This window comes from Balearica regulorum, chromosome 6 (assembly GCF_011004875.1).
Source record: "Balearica regulorum gibbericeps isolate bBalReg1 chromosome 6, bBalReg1.pri, whole genome shotgun sequence".
In the NCBI taxonomy this organism is placed as follows: domain Eukaryota; kingdom Metazoa; phylum Chordata; class Aves; order Gruiformes; family Gruidae; genus Balearica; species Balearica regulorum.
This window is the reverse complement of record NC_046189.1, coordinates 29,762,317-29,784,173: the sequence shown is the minus strand read 5'-3', so window position 1 is coordinate 29,784,173 and position 21,857 is coordinate 29,762,317. Positions and strand designations below refer to the sequence as shown.

The following is a 21,857-nucleotide window of genomic DNA, read 5'->3' as shown; positions in this document are numbered from 1 at the left end:
TAAATTACTAAATAGAAAGAAAAGCCTTGTACTCATTTCTCGCTGTTCCTTCCCATGATTTATGTCCACAGTGCTGGTTCAGCCATTGGTCGCCATTAATTTGCAAAGGGAAGAAGTCCTGATGTCCAACAGAAATCTGGGTTTTCGCAGTGCATCCAACGCGGGCACCCCTCCCCGCTGCACACAGGTACGTCATTTTTTCCCCCGTGTAAATCTCTGCTGGACGCTGTCAGATTCACAAGCTGGCTTGGGACTTCTCCAGCCTAAACCCAGTAATACACATTGCGTTACTGTCCACTCTAATTTAGATCTTGCGAGTACCGTGGGCTGAAATGTTTGATAGCCGATCCAATAGGTTGGGCTAATGCTTTACACAAAAGCCTCTTAGGTCTCGGGCTTCCAGGGGAAGCTGTGCCCTAAAATCCTGCTATGGATGAACAATTCCTCTCTTCTCAATGACAGCCTGCCCAAGGTGCCCGGGAAGGAATGCGTCTGGGAAATGGAAAAGCAGTTTAACCACATGAAGAAGTGCTCACTAGTGCGTTTAGGAAGAGGGAATCTTTTCAAAATTATTATTCAAAAGCAGATTAGCAGCACTAGGATCATTCTTAATAATAAAATTGGCCCGACCTAATCCCCCGATCTGAGGACACTGAGCATGAATGCTGAACGATAGCAGGCAGCAGCAAAGATAAGCTGTATACATAGGCAGGGTGTTCAACACGGCCTGACTGACAGCCACTTGAATACGTAAGCAAAATCCCCTGTTGCCTGAGGCCCAGTGATGTTTCAAAGGAAAAACCACACACACAACTACTTCAGCAGTGACTGTGCCCAGAGAAGTAAATGATGGCGGGATCCATTTTTCAGACACAGAGCTGGAGAGCCTCGGGAGGATTTATCACTAGCACTCCCCCTCTCATCTCCCCTTCAAAAATGCTGACTTATCAAAATGAACAGGATTAGTTTTAAGACTTTTTTGATGTTTGGAAAATATGTTAGGGGAAGAGTTTCTAAACAGTTAGACTACCCCTTTCAACACTCTTGAAAGAAAAAAATTTGGTATTTTTATGTGGTTGTTCTAAAAGATGTTTTGTTGAGAAACATGAAGTCAACATGGGTTAAAATGAATTCGAAAAGGTCACAAATTGAAATAATTTTAAAATTAATTCCACTCATCTACCAGAGTTTCAAGTTTTAAAATTAATTTCTCTGTGCCTCTCTACCTCAGATGGAGACCTTTTTTACCTTTAGTTTCTTTCCCTTGCATACTTCTGAGAGATGGGAAAATTCTTTCTCATCCAGATCCAGAAAGAAGTGATGGGCCAAAGCCCACAAGCAAAACAAGAAACAGGACAACTAGATGAGGTACTCCGTATCATTGCCTCCTCTGGTGTTCAATAATATTTCCAGCCAAGTACATTTACAGCATGTCCAGGATGGGTGTTCTTTGGTGGTGGCTCTTCCCATATCAATTTGCTCTGCAAAATTCCTATTTATAGGATAAATATGAATTTAAAAGCTGACCTAGAGGCATACCTATTTAAGCTATCTCATCTTTATTTTCAAACGAATTCTTTCCCACTTGGAAAACCTGCTATGCTTATGTGCCTGGTTTTTGGACATACTAACAGCTTGGGTTTTATTTATGTGGTATATATTAAAAGAATCAGTTCTGAATAGAAGAAACTTGATATTTTTTTGGTTTTGTTTTTGCAAAAGCTAAACATACCTGCTTAGAATTCAAAACTCTCTCAGATTTCAAGCAACAACAAAAATATCCTTTGGCTTGAAGTAAGACATCAAAAAGAAATTTTAAGCCAAAAGACTGTCCCCATCTCCTTACAATCTCAGAGTTAGGAGGAGATTAAAATGGAGATGTGAAGTGGTGAACGGAAGGGTGCAGTAAAGGTTGAGCCCAAAGCTCTGGGCATTGGTGATAGTGGATGGCAGTCCATGAAGGTCAATAAAAAATTTACCATAGGTGTTTGCCCCCTGCTCTCCTTCTTCTTACAAAAAGTCAATTCCAGATATGTTTTATAGTATTTTAACTGGAGCACACTGCCCCTTCCATACCATTTCATGCACAGACCTAGATACACTGGCAGTCACAGGCTCAGCTCTACATGGTAGAGAATTAAAATAACCCACATATTTTAAAAAACATTTTAAAACTGCCTGGAATAACTTTTCAGTAGAAAAAGCTTGACTTTGCAGCGGCATTATCTTTGCAGGGTAAATGTAAATGCCACAGCTCACAACTGAAAGCCATTTCTCTCCTAGAGCGGTTTAAATATCCCATTTCTAAACTAGCAAGAATTCAAGGCTGAATTTTTAAGTGACACTGGCCACATCTGCCAAATGTCCCAGCCCGGTCCTTCAACCAGCCTAGAACTGGGAGGAAAGTCCAAATTTCTTGGTAAAAAGGTAAAAGTTTCCTCAGCAGTTTCCTACAGGTTCACATCCATGGGTTGCTCAGAAACTGGGATTTTCTTCCCCAATTTACATTTATCCACAACAGGCCAGCGATGAGCCAGATGCTCAGCCTCTCATTTTCACTTGTGTCAGCTTGTGGTCTGCCTCCCGCGGCTGTTCCCTGCACTGCTATGCTAGATCAGGATCAGACCCATGGGGCTCGTGTGGGAGGCGGGAACAGAGGTTCCTGCTCTGACCACTCGCCGTGGCTGCGGTCCATCAGAGGGACATTAGAAGAGATGGTTTTCCTGGAGGGAGGTTTCAGAGCTACATACTGCATTAGAAATAGTGGCAGCAAAGCCCTCCTGAAAAGAAACGCCAGGCACTCAGTGAGAGCTCCTTCAGGGCAAGGAAATCTCAGGCATCTCTTTACGGACAAGCGACTGCACAGGGACATTGAGGGAATCTGCTTCCAAATGGCTGTGCCCGTAAGGCACGTGGGCTGCATCCCCCTCCTCACCGAGACACAGCCAGAGCCACGGCTTCCCCTGTATCCCATGGCCAAGCCTCGGGATAAATACAGCGTTATCAAAATGGTCCCTCTTCCTGGCTGCTCATCAAGAAAACTCCACCAACGCACACAGAAATATCTCCCTCCTCCCATCATCAGATTAAAACCAAGGACAGCTAAAAACCACAGGATGATCCCTTAATCAATAACCAACCGCAATAAACTACAAACACTCTTTGCATAACCAGTTCCTTATTCCCCTCTCCCCTTTTGCAGCGGCAACATACAGCTTACTTAGACTGCAGCAGATGCTGGACATTTGTTCTGGCACAAGATGCTGTCCTGGGACCTTTCTTTCTTCCCTACCCGTCCCGATCAGCTTTGCAGTTCAAGGAATACTAATGCTTCCCTCAAATCCTCGCTGAAAGACAAGGCTGCATTCTTCTACTCCCAATCCACAAGGTAACTGTTAAGAGGACCCAACTTGCATATGTAAATTGAATTCTTTAGAAACCAGAGTGCAGCGGATTCCAGACGGAGTGCTTATGGGATGCTCTGGGACTTCTCTCTTCTGCACATATTTTTCTGGGGAGGAAAATAGCATTGCTGGCTAGAAACGGGTGGGAAATTGTTTCCCATTCTCTGAACCTTTTCTGAGATTTCAGCAAGTTTCCATTCTGTGCTGGGACAAAGAAAACAACAACAAAAAAAAAGATCTTTCAGAGTTTTTAAGGAAGCGACTACAGGGCGCACCATCTGCCCAGAGTAGCCAACAGCTGGCTCTTTTGGTGAAGTCATCTGCATATCCAGCCTGCAAACCCAGAGCTGCTGGTCCCTCAAGCCCTAGACAAGGCACTTCTTTCCTAGGATGCCGTGAAGCTGGGCTCTTTCTGTCCATCCTGATGGAGCAGTTGCTTGGCATAAACCTGCTGGAGGAGTGTCCTGAGCTCACCTCTCACGGACACATGCCTGCTGACTGCAGTAACCACTGGGCTGCGCTGCCAGCCCTGCTCCTTACCCCAATGGCTATTAAATCATTTACTTGAAGTAAAAAGATTCCAACAACACTGTCTGAGAGAAGCCAGTGAAGCTGAATCACTGTTTGACTTGGGGGAATAAAGTCCTGCTTGATGATTTGCCCACATTCCAGGCAACTGCGCCAGCCACTAGCAGGTTGGCTCTCCTGGGCTGAACAAAGCCTTTTCCCAGTTAAACTGCTGGTCATGATCAAGACACTCGTGACTGGCATGCACCAGGCAGCAAGAGACAGGGCAGGGATCCCCCCCGCCCAGCTCCACAACTGGATGAAATGCCATGACAGCACTGCAGGGTCATCCCTGCTGTCGGTAACTGTAAGGTTGCACAAACACATCTATGCAGCCCTCTTGACCTGAGTGACCACCTCTGTGCAGCGCCACTTGGGCGTAAGTTGAACTCAAGACTTTTTTCCCCCAACCCCTGACTCAGCATGGACAACCCACTCACACTTTTGACGCTATGCAAACAGAAATGATGGATTTAAAGGTGATCTCTGCTTCCCATCCCGGCCATGAGAGTCCTCATTCTGAAGACCGGGGTCTTGTTCCCAGAGCTGCCACTGCTCTGATCACTGCTCATATGATCTCCTTTCTCTTTGGGGTTTCCAGTGATGAAACAGCTTTGTTTTGTGCAGTACTTTGAGATCTTCTGATGTACAGGGCTATAACAGTACAAGCATTGAGTCAGTCTGGGTATGCTCCTTTTGGGAGCAAACGGCACCTCCTGAAGGACTGATGGTAATCACAGGAACCCTTGTGCTTACAAAAAAAAAAAAGTTGGATGCACTAAACATGCTCAGAAAGTTGTAGTCATCTCCAGGTTCATCTGTGCTCCCCACAAGTCTTTACTGCCCCAGTGATGCTCTTGTGTAACCACTCTGTCACCTGGAATAATCCACCATGTGGCATCCACTTCTAGAATAGAAATGCAAAAGATTGTTTTGATCTGGTGAATAGATCCTGTAAATTAGTCTCAAAAGTGTCTCACCACCAATCTTATGACATTGGAAAGCAATTAACTTTTGATTTGAAAGTGTAGGCTTTCCAGAAAATGTTTTTAGGCCTGGATTCAAACTCCACTCTTGGATTTAGAGCCCCTGTTTGAATGACAGAATGAAACAGGACAGCTAACTGAAGGGTTATTTGGTCTCCACTGGCACTGGTCTGAAGACCCCAGCAGTCTGGTGCATAAAACTTACATTTGGTCTATTTCAGTGGTTTAACTACTTCTAGCTGCACAGTGAAAACCGTGCTAAAGAGATGCAGCTCTGGGGCACCCTGGCTCAGTCACCACTGAAACACTCAGCAGACCTGACACAATGTCGATTCCAACAAGCTCCAGCCGACATTGATGCCCTAGACCTTAGACACCTGGTGGGATGAAAAAACACTAACAAACATCGAGGCATCAAGAAATTCTCCAAGAAATGCAATTACAGCAACCAGAAGGGCCCAGGTATGTGTCTGTGGAAGAACTACCATACCCAGTGTCTAGGGCTCCCATGGACTGCAGATGTTTGGAGGTAATGTGACACTGCATAGGCCAGTTTTAATACATGCTTATCTGCTTCTTTTTCTTTTGCAGGTTCCAGGGTTATCACAGATGTGTGATGGTGCTGCATGTGGTTTGACAGCAGCTACCTGCATTTTCAGCAAACTAATTCTTGTAAAGTTCTTATGTTCTGGGGCTCTCTGGAAAGAAAAGGGTTCTCTCAAGAAAAGATGCTGTGAGGTGGTGACTCACTGAGGTTTTATGCATGCTACTGATATTCTTGTCTCAGAAAAGCACCATAAGAGGATGCTTTATTAAATTAACTGTTCAACTATTTACTTAGTCCCTGCTGATTAAAATTTTTGAAATAACTTTCTAAAAAGAGAGGGAGAGTGGTTCCTCAGCCAGTGTTTCAGAGCCATCCATTTTAGCCTCCGCCTTGATAATGCACAATTCTCTATTCTCTCCAGCTGGTGGATAAACCTGAACGTGTAGACCAGAGACTGGCTGCTGCTCCTTGTTGGATTTTTAAAAAGTAGCCTTCTGGTGTCTCGTGTCATATCCTCATGACGTTTGAAAGTTTCATCTCACTCAGAGCATGTGAAGGCCCAGAAAAGGCTTTCCAGGTACTCATCAACAAAGCTTTATCAAAAGATCAAAATAAATGCTCGGCGAGTTCTGGCTTTCCAGTGAATAATGGTTATGAGCTTGGCTGCATGAAACCAGGACCTTTGATATGTGATTTACTCTAGAGCTGTTTTCAGGAGAAGGCAAGCAGCAAGAGAATCTTCTGCCACAGGGAATATCTCAGTTGACTTCAGATAAAAACTAATCTTCAGCAAACCAGAGGATGAGTATCTTGGTGTGCCAGGAGTCAGCCTGTGCTAGCATGAAAACAGTTGTGTTTGCTTCCCTTACTGGCTGTTTATCTGGCACTTCAGTGAGGCACTGCTGGTCAGAGATGGACTAATAAGGCGGCAAGGAGGAAGGAGTCTTGTTCACGAGCCCGAGGAGAACTTGGCAGGGCTGGTTTGCACCCATCTGCTATAACCACAAACATTAACCCTTTGGATGGAAGACAGAGAAGTCTTACTGACCAGCTGCTTTGTAGCAGAGAAGGTCGGAATATATTTTGGGTGTTAATGGCAGGACGGTACCAAGGAGCATGTGCTCTCCTTTTCAGACTAGGATCCAGGTTCCTGATCAATCTAGGAATTGGCAGCAGAAAATGACTATTCAGGTAAAACTTCCGCAGCAGCTGCAGACAAGAAATTGTTTTTTCATTAGAAATACCTATAAGCCCCTATCACTGAACAGCCAGAGCAGCTTTTATCATTCTAAACCAGTCACTTTATGAAGCAGTGAGACTGCAAAGACTTTCATCTTAAAAGCTCAACAACAGAAACTTTGAAGCGGTAATGAAACGATGCAGATCTCCACTCCAAAAATTATAATGGTCCACAGGCAAATCTGAAGGCAGCCCAGGAAACAGGAGCCGGTATCTGAAAGTCGAGCCGAGACTTCTCTTTCTTGCAGCAGAAATAATCCCCAAACGTCCCTCTGTAATATCTGCGCAACTCCAGTTCTTACAAGACGTGGCATGAAGTGAAAGGAAAGAAATTTCTAATGGCTCTAAAAATCACTTGGACCTCAGATACGTTTCCACACAGATTTTACCCATCTCACCAGGGCAGCGCTCAGGCCATGGGAGTGACTCAGGACTGCAGCGCCTAACATGATTTTATTTCTTCTTCATTTAGCCAGGAGCCAGAACTCTCTGGGCTTATAATGCCTGATACTAGCATAAATACCACATTCCTGCAATTTTTTTCTCCCGCAAAGTACTAACATATCGTCTCCACCGTGGCTCCCCGTTAACATATTTTTTCTCCTTGGGGACCTGAGAGGTCCCAACCAAGATGAGGAGTCCATTGTGCTGAGCATGGCTATGCATGGAAACGGCCAGCCTTTGTCCCAGACACCAAGTAGGCTAAATTCAGGGGCAGACAGGGTGGGATGGGGAGCTGGAGATGGATCTTGTCCACAGGGACAGTGTGGTCACCCGTGGCCAAGACAGCGGGATGGCAGCAACGCCCTGTCTGCTGGACCAGCTCATCCCCTACCCGTGCAGCAGCCATGCCATCCCCCCCCCAAGAGGCCACAACGTATGTATTTCAAATTATGTACCTTTTATATATATATATGGAACAAGGCAACCTTTTAAGCCAAAAATTATAGTTCAGCACCGGTGGGTTTTGGCAGGGCAGAGGGACCATGTACAGCAACCTCCACCTGGAGGATAGCCCCATCCATCTGTCCCAAAATTTCAGCTGTGCCAGGGAGGACCCAGACCACTACTCACCATCGACGGGGCTGAGGTAATCGTGGAGATGGGCTGTGCTGGCTGCTCCCCCACTCTGCATCAGGAGGTCCCCGTAGGGGTTAGGGTGGCCGGCCATCAGCGTCATTTGGTGGTAGTAGTCGGCGGGGTTGGCTCCTGGTGGCGGTGGGGGTAGCCCAAAGAGACCTCGCTCCTTCAGGTGCTCGTGAGCCACTGCCGGAGCCGCGGGCGAGGAGAAAAACATGGGGAGAAGGTTCCCACCGCAACGTTAGACCTCGGCGCTGACGTTGGCGTCCCCGTCTCCCCCCCGCGCCCCCCGCCAGCCCCGGCCGCACGGCTCCGCGTAGGGCTCTCGTGACGTGCGCTTGGGCGTGCTTCTGCGGACAAAAGAAGCTAAGCTGGGGCCTCTGCATTCCTCCATTTCCGCAAATTTATAAACAATCTCTCGTTCCCCCTTCTAATAATCCTCCCGTTCGGACGCAGCCGGCACCCTGGGGAGGGGGGAGAGGGCCCAGCCCGCCGGCAGCAGTAACCCTGTCAGCATTAACATCCCTGCCTATTAGGAAGGAAAGACAAATGCAGCCCAGTTCCCGATAGCAGCGCGAGGAAATTAAAGCCAAGGTCTAATGCATAGAGCTAGGTTTAGTGTCTGGCAGCATAAAACCATTTTGGCTGCCAAAGCCAATTACACTCACTTTCTCCCAGCTGTAATTTTTCAAACCTGCCTCCCCACCCGCTTGCCCCATTAACTTATTTACCACAGCCTTACAAAAAAAAAAAAAAAAAAAAAAAGGAAAAGAAAAAGAAAAAGAAAAGCAACCCAAAACACAATGTCTTTTTCTCATAGCAAATAATGAAACTGGCTTTGGAAGGGGAGGATGAGGCAGAACACACGCACGTCAGCCATCAGACCTCTCCGCGGCGGGTGGCTGGGAGTTCGGATGACGTTTTAGGGGAGGGAAGAAGACGCATGCATCTCCCCATCACCCTAGCAATGTTTTTTTTTAGCCACAGAAGATGGTTTTATGCTGCCAGACACTAAGTTGGGGGCCTTGTTGCTCTCTGGTCCACTTTGCTTTGTGGCGGGGAAGGGCCCTTTGCCCCTGCAGCATCTCGGGAGCTGAGAGATGCTGGGAACTACCAAGTGTGCAGAGACTGGGTCCCCAGACCCCGGCTGCTCCCTGGGCACTGAGCCAGCTGCTTGCAGTTGTGTAATGAAGCACTTCTAATGAAGTCAGTCATGACTTGCACCTCCCCAAATGAAAGCAAAGTCGTGGCTTTTCCCCTTTCCCTGTTTGACCGTTTTTGTCCCTGGCTCCCCAACGCCAGGGTTTGCTGGGACGTGGAGAGCATCAACACCCAGTGCCAGCTCCCTGCACACCCTCGCCTTCTCCCGAAAGCTGCTGTGGGGCTGTTCAGGAGTAAGGAGGAAGAAAGTATGGCCTCTCTCCTTCGCATGGGAGCCATCGTGCCCCGAGACACAAAGCCAACAGGGGATAACCCAGCCGACATTGACTCATCTCTGCAACATCAGTCCCAGCCAGGCCAGGCAGCCAGAGCGACTGTGACCCTCTTTGGGGGAAGCAGGGCTCCCGGTAGAGACATAAGCTTGTAAGAGAGCCGAGAATGCTGCAGAAAGGAACGTACTTGAAGCAAAATATTTATAATATGATCCAGCGGTAATAGCTATTCTCACGCTCTGCTTTCTCAGTGCAACGATGCAAAACAAATGTGTAGTTAAAGGGGGGGAAAAAAAAAAGAAAAAGAGACAGCTCTCCCACTTCAGAGAGCAGCTGTGGAGCCTTTGCAGCTGTAAATCCCCAGGTTTTAGGGAATTTCAGTGCTGGTGAGCTACAAAAATCGCTGCAATACCAGTAGCACAGCGTCTTACCGTCGGCGGGGCTGAGGCCCCTGGCAGCGGAGATGACGGAGAGTGTGGGGCTGCCGTGGACGGAGCGGAGGTAGTGCTCCATGTGGGGTGCCACGTAGGGGTGCGGCGGGCTGAAGGGCGACTCGCCGGGCCCGGCTGGGTGCGGAGACAGGCGGATGAGGGAGATGTCAGAGATGACGGGGCTGCCGCTCAGGGGAGGAGGCCTGGGAAGGAAACAGAGACACGCCGTCACTCACAGCCACCCAGGGTGGGCACGGCCGCCTGACACCCTTCTGCCCCACCCCACCGCCTTCACCCACAGGGGAGGAGTTTGAGCACATGGTGGGAAAAGCCTCCCTTCTTGGCATACGCGGAGCCTGAAGCCCATGCAAGCTTCCTGCAGACCTGCACCCGCATTGCACTGAGCATATATTGGTGGAAGGTGGCTCACCCCAGCTGGGCTACTGTGAAAAGGGGCTGCTTCGGGCAGTGCCTGCGCTTGCAGGTTGCGTGGAGCATACCCTGTGCCACAGATCTCACCCCATCTCCTTGCATGGGGAGGCTGGCTACAAGAAGACATTGGAGGCAAACCTGGGATTGGCAAGCTCCTCACTGCCCCTGGGTATCCAGATACCTAGTGCTGCCATGTGCAGACAAAGCCCCAGACAGGGCTGCCTGTGAACGGATGAAAATGGTGCAAGGAGATCTTGAGGCGAGCCATGCTTTGCTCGGCCCAGCACGCATGGCTCAGCCAGTGCCGGTGGAGCAGCCCTCCCCGCCTGCGTCCATCACAGCTTGCACAAACCTCCTTGACAGGTCGGCGGTACGGTTCAGAGGGCAAAAGTTCATGAGAGGTTTTATTGCATGCTTTCTGGGGGCCACCTCTGTTAAATCCCTCAGATCTTCCTCAGGCCAAATGTTACCTGAGAAAGAAGTCAGTAAATGCTGAGGGATTCAGCAGGTAACAGAAAAAAAAGTCACAGACGTGTTTCAGCACTTGAGCAGTATTTGCAGGGTGAGCAAGGATGGAAGAGAAAGCGCACAGACATCTCCCAGACACGTCTCCCACTGTACCCTCCAGCCTCTCAGACAAACCATAAAGGGTGCAAGGAGGGGAGAAAAAGTTACATGCCCTGACCTGAGAAGCAGAAAATCTGAGCTAGACTCCAAAAGAGGCAGAGCTGTCATTAGGAAAAATGAAGGAGAAAAATCTGCTTTGCATTAGCTGTCTCTGTACTCACAGACTGCTGGAAGAGGAGCTGGTGTGGAGACACAGGTCACAGCAGGGACGGTGTTCATCCCTGGCTGGGTGCTCTGGCAAAGCTGAGGGAGATGTATGTGCACCCCATGGGGCTGCACCCCGGGCAGGGGAGACCACAGGCATTTGGGATTTCAGGGGTCAGGGATCTGGGACGTGGGCTGAGCTAAGGGACGGTATTACAAAGGTCCTTCCCTAAGAATATCCAAATATGCCATTAGTGAATGCATGTAAGATCTGTCTCTCCATGCATAGGCAACCACAAACACGAGGGTCTGAGCAGTTTAGACATGCCACCTGCTCCTCAGGATCTCGGTCCCACCCTGCCTTATCAACAGTTCAGGTGCATTTTAATTTATTTGTAATACTTACATATCAACAAAACCACACAGAAATGTAATATAAGCTTTGCAGACTTATTCAGCAGTTTACGAGCATGTTTGTCTTTGTTTGATCTTCTGCGTGTTTCTCTGTCTTTCTGATAAATTAGTAAACCTTGTGGCTTTTTGAACACTTTCTGCTGATGGGTAGTAAATTAAATGCCTTTTAAAATATTTATAGTTCAAAGTACTTTCCTGTAGCAATACACTCTGTGGCTCACCGGTGTGAAATACAAGGCAGTGAAACACCTATCAGATATAAAGGACTTGCAGAGATGCACAGCCACCGACACACGCGCGTTCGTTGGACCCAGACCAGGGTTTCACTAGAGGAACACCCACCAGCATCGAGCCTGTTTTCTTTTACGGTGCTGAAAGACAAACTTATGATGGCACGGCTATTTCAGACCTCATAACCTCCCCACCTGCATCGCCATGGCTTTTCGTTACCACAATTATGGGGTGACCAAAGTCTCTCTCCAAGTCACTCTCCGGTGCCTCTCGCCATGACATCAGCCGCAGCGGAGGCAAGCTTGGGAAAGCTGCAGCCGAGGCCGCCGGGGCTGGTTTCTGTCGAGGCTGCTAATAAAGGCGGCCAAGCACGGAGCCGACCAATTTATTTCTACCGGGGAGGAGGGAGAAGTGAATCAAAGTCTCTGTTCCAGATTTAGTTTCAATTCATTTCTAATAATCTCCACCGCCTCATCTGGAAAAAATGAAACAGGATTAAAAAAAATGATGTCATTAAGAAAACATCTGACTAATTTTTCTTCTGACGAAGACTTAATATAAGTGAGGGGGGATGTAAATTAAAAGCAGCCCCAACCTTCCCTGGGCCACAGAGCCTGCCTTAATACATAAGCCATGAAAGAAGTTTTCTTACATATACAATAAGTTCCCTCTTTCATCAGTACTCACAGCTTCTCCCAAAAGGGTTGTGAACTTCTTTGATGCAGGCTTGAAACTATGTATTACCAGGTTTACGAGCCTTCGGAGCCTCCGCTGATCAAACTGTGAGGCCGACATCTAAAATGTGTATAACAATATGAAGGGTTTGCTGTTCATTTTCTCTGTGCTAAATTGGGCAGAAATGCTGGAGTCCCTCAGAACAGGGAAACTCCACCCTGGCCAAAAAGGTAACACTGGGAAAAAGATCAAGAATTCACCCAAAATGCAGGCAGCTGGAGACCCGGGCGGTGTTTCAACACGAGGCTCAGCGTGTGTGCAAAGACCGGGCTGGAGAGCAGGCTTCGCCTTACGGCTCTGCTTCAAGCCTCTCCTTGCCGCATCTCTCCATCTGTGGGCGAGGACAGCCATACTGCCGGCCAGGTCCGGCTCCTGTAAGCCGTCCCAGACAGGGATCACATCTCACTGTTGGACACCTGCACTTCTAGCAAAGCACCATCCCACATTACAACGCGTCCCAAAATACCATGGCTTCCAGTAGCTGCCTACCAGGAATGGAGGATCCCTTGGCTGGAGGGGTCCTCTGCTCCTAACTCCCCAAAAGTTTGATTTTTCCCCTTTTTTCCCAGTTTCGCCACTGGCATTACTTCTTATCTAATTCCCAAGCCCCAGACTGTGCCATCACACCACCACTCCGCAAATACACAGCGAGAGGCAGCCATAGCCTCACAGGTCTGCTCCTAGACTGGCCAAAGGACAGCAACTAGCTGCTGCTTTTTAGAGGCAGTGGTTTAAAGGGGGGTGACATGAAGCGATGATGGGGGAATATTCTGCCCCCATGCCCAGCTCACCTCCCAGGCAAGCGGAACTCCCCATCCCCATGCCCCAAACCCCACAATCTCCAGCTTGCTGTGGTGAACCAGCCTGTGCAATGGTGCCACGGTGCCAGAGCTGGGATTCTCAGTGTGTCTGTAGAGCTCCCTGCCCAGACCTCTACTGAGACCTCTACTGTCCATACATCATCCCCTGCTCCCTTCCTGGATCCCACGGATGGCATGAGGAAAACCCTGCAGCACCTGGAGGAGAGCTCCTGGATCTGCTGAAGCCAACACTGTAAAAATCTCACTGTCTGCAGAGAGACGAGGGATTTCACCTGACCACGTATATTTCTGAAGAACCTGGGATTCTGATTTTCAAATAGGCTAAGGGAATTGGGTGTCCAAATGCCATTAGATTTAACGGGAGCCAGAGGCCTGTTTTCCCTGTGGCTCCAGCGAGAAGCCCGGGCTCTATAATTAATGCTCAGGACTTGTAGAGCAATTTGCATCTCTGACAAAGCATAGGAGCCCAGATTCCTTTCCTCCCCCACCCAGGAGAAGGTCTCCCTTCCCTGGTCTCTAACAGAGGGAGACACATTACCTGACACCATCTAAGGGCTGCGGGGTCTCATGGTGATGCTGGGGGCATGCACGCTGCTGAAGGCTTTACAGAGCAGATCTTTACTGGTGCGGGGGATAAACGTCCTTGGAGAGCAGAAATCCTACCACTATCTACCTGGCTCCAGCTGTCTGCAGAGCAAGGCTATGGGGCAGCGGGTACACACAGCAGCAGAGGAGCACGACCAGCACAAGGAGATCTACCAGCATCTGAGATGTAACACACCGCCAGTGGGACACTAAGAGATTTTTGGTGGTTTCCCAGGGGCTGGTCACTCCTTGACTGTTCTTCATTGGGGAAGAGAGATCTGCTTAATTTTCCTGCTGCCTGGGTTTTGCTGAAAGGAGTGCTGGCTTGTCCAAAGCTCCACAGTCTCATCCCAAAGACTGGGGGAAGGAGCTGGTAGTTTTTCTTTGGAAAGCAAGGCAAAAAATTCAGCCCATGGTTTTCAGTGGGGTGGACCACAGTGTCCCTCCGTGTGCCTCGGAGCCTGGCAGGCACTTGCCCCCGATGCCGCTGCTCACAGGAGGTGTGTGTGTGCTGCACTCAGTGCATTGCGGCTGGACACAGCACTGAGAAAGGATCCTCATGTCCCATTGCAGAGGAGCAGCATCATCTCTGAGGAGCTGGCTGGGATCCTGGGAAGGGAAACTCCTCAGGGACTGGCAAAACCAGTGCTGGCTGCTATGAACAGCGCCTTGGGGTGACTTTTTCTCATTCAGCTCTCTCCCTGCAGTCATGCACCAGCAATCCCAAAATCCTGTGTGGTGGACATGCGGCACCAATCTCCCCACTGCTGCTTGCAGGTTTGGAGCTTCTGCAAGGGGCACCCAGCAATGAATGCGACAGTTAAAGAAGTTGTGCATTTCTGAAATAATCTCCATCAGTTAAATAAAACCCAGAAAAATGAGGACAATTAACCAGCACTAATGTCCCATGACTAGTCTAAATTAATACGTGCCAAATATATTCATTCAGCAGAAAACAAAGGGCTGAATACTTTTCCATATGCTTAATGGAATATGGACACTTGCAGGCAATTGTTTGGCTGTACAATAAAAAAAACACAACTGCATAGCTGCTACACAGAGATGGAAACTAGGAACAGACCTGCTAATGGGGAGGGGTATCATAGCCTGGTAGAGTTTTGCTATAAGAAAAAAGCTTTTAAAGCCAACAATCCCCTCTAAACCCCACAAAAAAATTCCTTGCTTTTGTTTTGTTTTAAATAAAACTTCCTGGCCTGGTTTTTGCAAGTCGTGTGTACCCAGAACACCACCCAAAGTCTGCACGAGATGGAGGAGAGCCATACGGATGCCCGAAAAAGGGACTGCACTCGTGGCAGACGCTCTACATATGGGATGTCAGAGCTGTATCCAGCAAGAAACCTAAAATGCCCCAGGATTCATGTTAAACGATTCAGTCTAAACAGCTCTCGCCAGTCCCTCAACTTCACCTCTGTTTATTTCTGATTTAAAGTCCCTTACAACAGGAAGGGCAAGAGGTCGCGACACTTGTCCAGTACCCTCAGAATTAAACCCCACAAGGTCCCTCAAACCAAGGTACCTATCAGAGGTCAAACCTGGGCCACAACTATCGAATTCACATGGCATTTGATCATTCACAAAGATTTCCCCCCTTCCCATTTCCTCGGCTGGGAGAGCGGAGGATGCGCCAGGAGGAATGGCATGGAGCTGCCCTGCAGCCGCCTCTCCTCCCCAGCCACTGCCAGGGAGCATGGGGCAATCCCAGTAATGAGGTGACGAGGAATCACTCACGCTTCCCAGCTCTCCGGCACTGCAACAAGTTGATAATTCTCCAGTAAAGTGACCCAATGCTCAAATATAGGGCTATCAACTTGAAGATGCCAGTTTATGTATCCTTCTAGGAAGAGATTGGGAGGGGGACCCAAGAGACATCACTGCTAATTCCCAGCTATCCCCTGCCAGGATGCTCAGCACAATTAATTTTATTTCTTTTTCCTATATTTTCTCAGCTCTAAAATGGGGTTAATAACATCTTCTTTCTTTTTTCCATACCCACAAAGATGAGTATTATAGAAAATCAGAGCTACCTTTGCTAATTTAGCAGTTAATGCACTCACTTATAAGAAGCTGTGAAATGGACAAAAATTGCTAAAGCTTGTCTGCAGATATTCAACGGGCATGCTTCAAGCAGTTCCTGTTTGGTCCTTTCCCCTCAAAAATGGCTTTGAGGCATGGAAAGCATGAAAAATATAAAAGATATTTTAACAGCGAGGGCAAGTTCCCATTAGATGGGTTTATGGAGGGAAGTGGTAAATTCAGTGCTGTCGCAAGACTTTATGGCAAAACTAGATGTTTTTCTAAAAGACGGGCTTTAAGTGTACTGCAAGGTTTGGAGTTTTAATAGTAGGAAAGAGTAATTTCTCCCACTGTAGAAATTAAAGGGGGGAATCCTATGGCCAGTGTTGCAGATGTCAGATCAGATAACTGTGGTAATTCCTTCAGGCCTTAACAGACACAAATCTCTGAATATAAAATCCCTTATTTGTGGATTTGTGGTTCGGGCACTGCTTTGAGAAGGATTTAAGTAGGCACTATGAAAAATCCTACCACGCATCCATTGGCAATGGTAGTTGTCTAAATACCTTTAAAAATCATGCCTTAAAGTCTAATCTTGTACCACTGAAGTCAAAGGAAACTCTGCCACTGATGGCAGGAGCAACAAGAAACAGCCTCCAATTCATCGATTCCTCTGTTTTCCATCTGCACCATGGAAATAGTATCGTAATCTAAGGTGGGTGCCATTTCTTAGCAGAATTTTTTTTCCATCCCTTGGAAAAACATATTTAAGACTTAAAGCAGCTTCTAGTGTATGAGGTCAATTTAATATATTTGCTCCAGGTAAGAAAAAGGATTTTTTTGTTTCCAAATTAAAAAAAAGCTAAACATCTTTCATTTTTCCTTTCAAAAGACCATTCCGTCTGCAAACATACCTGACTTCAATCCTAAGTTTAAAATATCTAAAACCAAGAACAAATGGAACAAAAGATTTAATATCACCCGATACAAGAGTATTATTATTTTTTATCAATGAAATCAAAAGTAGTTTGGTTTAGAGCTTGAAACTTCTTTTTTGCATCTAAGATCCACCAGAAGTTAACAACATTGGCAGCATCATTTGGAGGAAGAGAATTTGTGAGCGTAAATACAGGAATAGGCACTCAAGTTAGAAACTTTCCTAACTACATGTGGTTTCTTACTGCATTTATGCCACGTTTACCACAATGCAGGTCTCGTTTTGGCTTACACTTATAGGCACAACTGCAACACAATAACAATAACAATATCAATATTTGCTTTTAAAATGGAAGAAAAATGCAAATTTTTAATAAGTAAGGTTGCCCTCCATTACACAACACACAAAGAAGCAAGACATCAAAGGTAGAAATTAGAGTTGATACGGGACCTTCAAACCCAAATCAAATTAGTGTCTTGAGGAGAGATCTTTGATTTAAGCTTAATAGTGGTGATTTTTTCTTGGGTTGTTTTATACTTAATCAGCCACGCAGCCCACTGTGCAGACATATGTTCCCAAAGCACATCAAAGCAAGTAAACATTCTGTTTCAGATCCTAATATCCTTTTTTATCCAATTATCTTACTTACATGATCTTTTAATTTAAGTTCTGAAAGCCCACCTTTTCACACAAGCTTTCCTTTAGCGATGGAGGTAGAAGGATGACCAGCTCAGTTCTTGTGAGATACCCGCCAAAAAAACCCCCACAACGAATAAATCAAAGCGCAGCAGATGAGTCTCTAAGATAGTTTCTTGAGAGATTAATGATGAAAGCCTTCAGAGAAGAAGCATATTTTAAGAAGGGGAACTTCAAGGAAGGAAGCGGAGGGGGAGAGAGGGAAGGAGAGTGAGAGAAAAGGCATGAAAGAAAGCATGGATAAAAGTGCAAGAGCCAATGAAAGCAGTTGAGCAACAGACCGAAGGAGCAACGCAGACCTGGAGGCATGTGAACTTCAGGTTGAAACCACCAGGCATGAGAACTTGTAGCATAGTACTTGACCGGTAGTCACAAAATTCGAGAGCTGGGGTGTCGAAATGCTGCGGGCTCAGGGCAGGGTGGGGATGAGGGATGGGCAGTGGCATTGCAGATGGAGGTGGGGGGGCGAGCAAGGTGGAAAGCAGTGGGGAATGAGGTGGGAAAGGTGTGGACACAGACCAGATCCTGGTAGAGCTGAGTAGGAAGCTGAGGGAGATCTGAGAGGATTCTGCACTGCTGAGGTCATGTGGGAAATGGGTGTTGGAAAGATGTGTCGGATGCGACACAGCCGTTTCCCTGCATCTGATTGATTTCCCTTGGGACACATGTTGAGGATATTAGCACTTTTGAGCGAGTACTTTGCTTGTAGCTGTGAAGACACTGGGCTTGGGAAAACAAATGGGAAGTGTATGTGTGTGGGGAGGAAATCTGAATTTTTGATCCCTGCCTACTGTCTTCTTGCCACGCTACGTTTGGGTGGGGGCTTTTCACCCTTAAAAGAAAATAACATTCAAGTGCTACAGAGAGGTTTAACATTTAAAAGACTATTCCTACAGTGCTTCTGAAAAGTCCCTTTCCACGTTATGCCAGCACTAACCCCGTGTGGAGAGCGTAAGTCAGTGGCAGCAACACCACAGCTGTGGAGCTCATGGAAGAGTAGGGCAAACCATAGAAAATGCTTATTCATTCATTACACTTTAAATCTGCCTTGGCTCTATACCTGTCATATCCCAGAAAAGCAAAAAAGGACCATTCCTCTTCATCATGACTGTAATACAATCAACTGGCTGCAGCATTACTCGAACCAACGTTAACTAACAGAGTCTATGTCTGACATCTATAATTTCATGTTAACAAATTAGGTAGACTCCTGCATTTCCTGGTACCTTGAATGCCCAAGAAGCTCATAACTTTTCTTTATATGCAAAATGTCAGGGAAAGGGCAAACAATGTTATGCCAGAAGACCATAGCCAAATCACTTGGTTGGAATGTGTTGTAAATCATGGGGTGAATGGAAAATGAATCTTTGTTCCAGTACAGCGACTTCCAGCTTTAATGTTGCTGCTAATATGCTCCTTTTCTCTTGGGAATGCCCTCTTCCCATAATCCAAGGTCCTTAAATCCTATAACTAAGCAAGACACCACGGAAAGGAAACCTACACCCAACTAATTATAAAAAGCCTGAAATGTCCTACTTCTCTTTTCTGAAGTACAGGGGAAACCTATCACGTTCAGGCTTTAGAAAGATGTTGTGCTTGCTCTACACGGCAGTAAGCCGTTGTAACCAACTGGAAGCAACCAGAAAACCGTGGTTAACAAAGGGGAATAAAAAGAAACGGGAACAGGTACAGCACAGATCTCTACAAAGCCAGACACAGCAGTCAGAGGAGCTCTGTGTGTCGAGGTGACTGTGATAGCCACACAGAAACACATCTCACTCACACACACACACACGTACACACACCCCAGACACGCCGCTGGCGTGCTGCCTGTGTACCTGCCTCCGGTGCCTCACAGCACAAAGAAGTAAGAGACATGTATTCCTATAATAGCAAAGCTTTTGGTCGGGGCTCCCTGGGTTTTCTGCAGGAATTAATTTTACTGGCATTTGACACATTTTAAACAGCAACAGCATTCACAGTAACCTCCAAAGGGAAATATTCCTGAACAATATATAATAAATACATTGATTTCTAATAATAACCATCTGCCCTAAATCTTCTTGCTGACAGGTTTAGTTGGACCAAAGGCCCTTTTCACGTCTACTTCATGACAGTTCCCATCACTACATAAAGACTTTGAAGTGCCCTAACGTGCAGTAAAATGCGAGATAACCTACCAAACTGTCAATATTTCTTCACTTCTAAAAGGAAATGCTAATGGCACTCAAAGAGCTCAAGATGTAATGTAAGATCTGATCCAGCAGGCTGGCTGATCTAACCTTCCTTTCCTTTGCTACGAGTATGCTGAAAAGCAAGCAATTATATGGTGAAGAGCAGAACTAGGTAAAAGTTTTTCACTGATATGACTGCAGGGAGAAAAGTCTTTTTATTCCAAACAAGCTTTCTCTTGGAAACGTCTGGAGTTTTCTGTGTAAAATAAGACAATTAACAATAAGTTAGCTATTTCATTTTAATTTCCATTCTTTATTTTCTTTTTTTCTATCACTTTTTTTTTTTTAATTATTTTTTTTGTATCATTAGAAAGAAAATGAACCAGAATGAAACATGCATGTTTTTAAAATCTGGACAACATTCAGCTGGGAGTTAATTTTCTGTGGGGAAAGGATGAACACAAATAATTCAGAGTAAGCTGAATGTCTCTATGATTGACTGTGATAAACAACCAGTGTTTCTCTACCAGCTCTAGCCTGCAGCATAAGACTCAGAGAGGCTCTATAGCAGGAGAAACTAAATGCAATAAACAGAAGCCCAGTCCTCTGGTAAAACCCCAGTACTGCTTGCTGAACTGCACAACTCCAACAGAGTTCAAAGGAACCAGAATGCTCCCCTCCACCCCCCAAATCATCAGCTCCTGGATGAGGTGTTTTATATCTTGTCGTCCACGTACCACCTGAGAAGCCTTCCTTCCAAACCCCTTTTGCTCCCAGATCCATTGGTGTCCTTTTCTACAGCTGCTCTCCCGTTTTTCCAGTCTTCCAATGACACAGAAAACTATAACATATTTATCTAGGAAGAAATAGGGGTCTGATGTTCCCCAGCTGTTGAGTGCTGAAAGTTTACACCGGTGCTCTTCAACCTGTGGTTTGCAAAACCCGTGAGAATCACAAAAAACCCCTTCAGGTGCTGCAAAAGATAGGAAAATAACCCTGCAAGCCTCTTGTTATTTGGGCTAAATTCACCATACCAAGTTTGACAACCCTGCTGGAAAGTTTTTAGGGAGGCCGCAGAACGTAATAGCTTTTAAACCCCTCATTGACCCTATGCTTCCCAAAATCAATAAAAATCACATATGAGACATTCTCAGAGTAATGACCAACCACTGCCCCAACCCAGCCAACACCCACCAACATCAGCTAGTGCCGGAGCACACACGCGTGATTTAGGCGTCTTTGCTACACCGGTGCAGAGGTAACGCCATCTCCCATGTCAGCAGCGCCGTATACCTATGGTGACACCTCCCTCCCACCGCCATGCCAAGGGAGACCTGCGGGCCTCATCTTTCATTCCCTTATCTCATGCAGCTATTCCTTATGCAGACACATTTCTGTATACAAATCCCATTATACTTGACCCTCGGTTCACCCTGTTTCCATTACAACGCTGTAGACTCAACCAGACTTGCTCCAGTGCCAACTCTGTGCTGTCATTCCTTGCGCAGAGTGGTAATAAAGAAATCACTGTTTTAAGCTGACAAAGAACAGATTTCTTACTAAGTAAACACTGATGTTTTGGTAGGGAAATTAAGTTATAAAATTGTGTCTACAAAGGGAGACCATACAGATGGAGTTTGTTAAGAGACAGCAATACAGTCAACAGTGGTTAATTCAATTGCCTGCTACTTATCAGATTTTTTTTAAAAAAGGCTTATCCAGCTGTTGTAAATGCAAATGCAGAAAAACGTTTCAAAGAGTCGTCATCTTAGCTGGAGCGTGATGCACACACGCACGTGGCCTTTTGAGGCCGAAGAGCCCACCCTTGCACATCTGCTGTGCTTGTGTCGGGGTCCAGCAGGTCTGGCACTCGCCAGCCTGGCAGGAGAGGACAGCTGAGCACAGCACAGCTCGTCACCGTACCACCACCCTCAAGTGACCTCTGTCCTCACGGCTGCGCCATGGCCTCGCTTCCCCTGGCCACCGCTCTTGCCTGCTTTTCTGCCTGCATGGTGCCCCACACCAATTTTAGATGTCCCAAACTTTCCTTCGGCTCAGGTAAAAGCAGGTCACTAAGCTTAGCTGGGTAAAGATAGGAAATTCAGTACCTCCAGTCCTTGGCTGACCCTTAAATGACCCCAACCCAACCTTAGATGTCCCTTCTAATTCCCAAAAACAACAGGTTGATGTCAAGTCGCTGAAGCCACTTCTCTCCTAAACGCAGCAATGGCAAAGGCACAGCCACTCTGTACCCTCCCCTTTCCAGGGAATCGCAGCTGGGCTTGGGGTGCTGCCTGAAAAATGGGGGGGCGTTTACAGCATCAGTGCTGGCAAAGGCCT

General features: G+C 46.8%; 1 protein-coding gene across 8 annotated transcripts in view; it reads right to left on the bottom strand.

Moving 5' to 3' along the window:
* Positions 1-21,857, bottom strand: part of GLI2 (GLI family zinc finger 2) — a 195,224-nt gene that overhangs the window by 32,254 nt on the left and 141,113 nt on the right. For 5 of the 8 annotated variants that reach the window (XM_075757032.1, XM_075757033.1, XM_075757034.1 and 2 more), the window contains 2 exons: positions 9,688-9,890; positions 7,818-8,009 (listed from right to left, as the gene is read on the bottom strand). In XM_075757032.1, the coding sequence (XP_075613147.1) occupies positions 7,818-8,009; positions 9,688-9,890 (395 nt within the window). Of the gene's footprint in view, positions 1-3,220; positions 3,906-7,817; positions 8,010-9,687; positions 9,891-10,471; positions 11,124-11,646; positions 11,967-21,857 lie in introns of those variants that run through there. The other 3 variants (XM_075757037.1, XM_075757036.1, XM_075757039.1) reach the window with 3 other exon arrangements.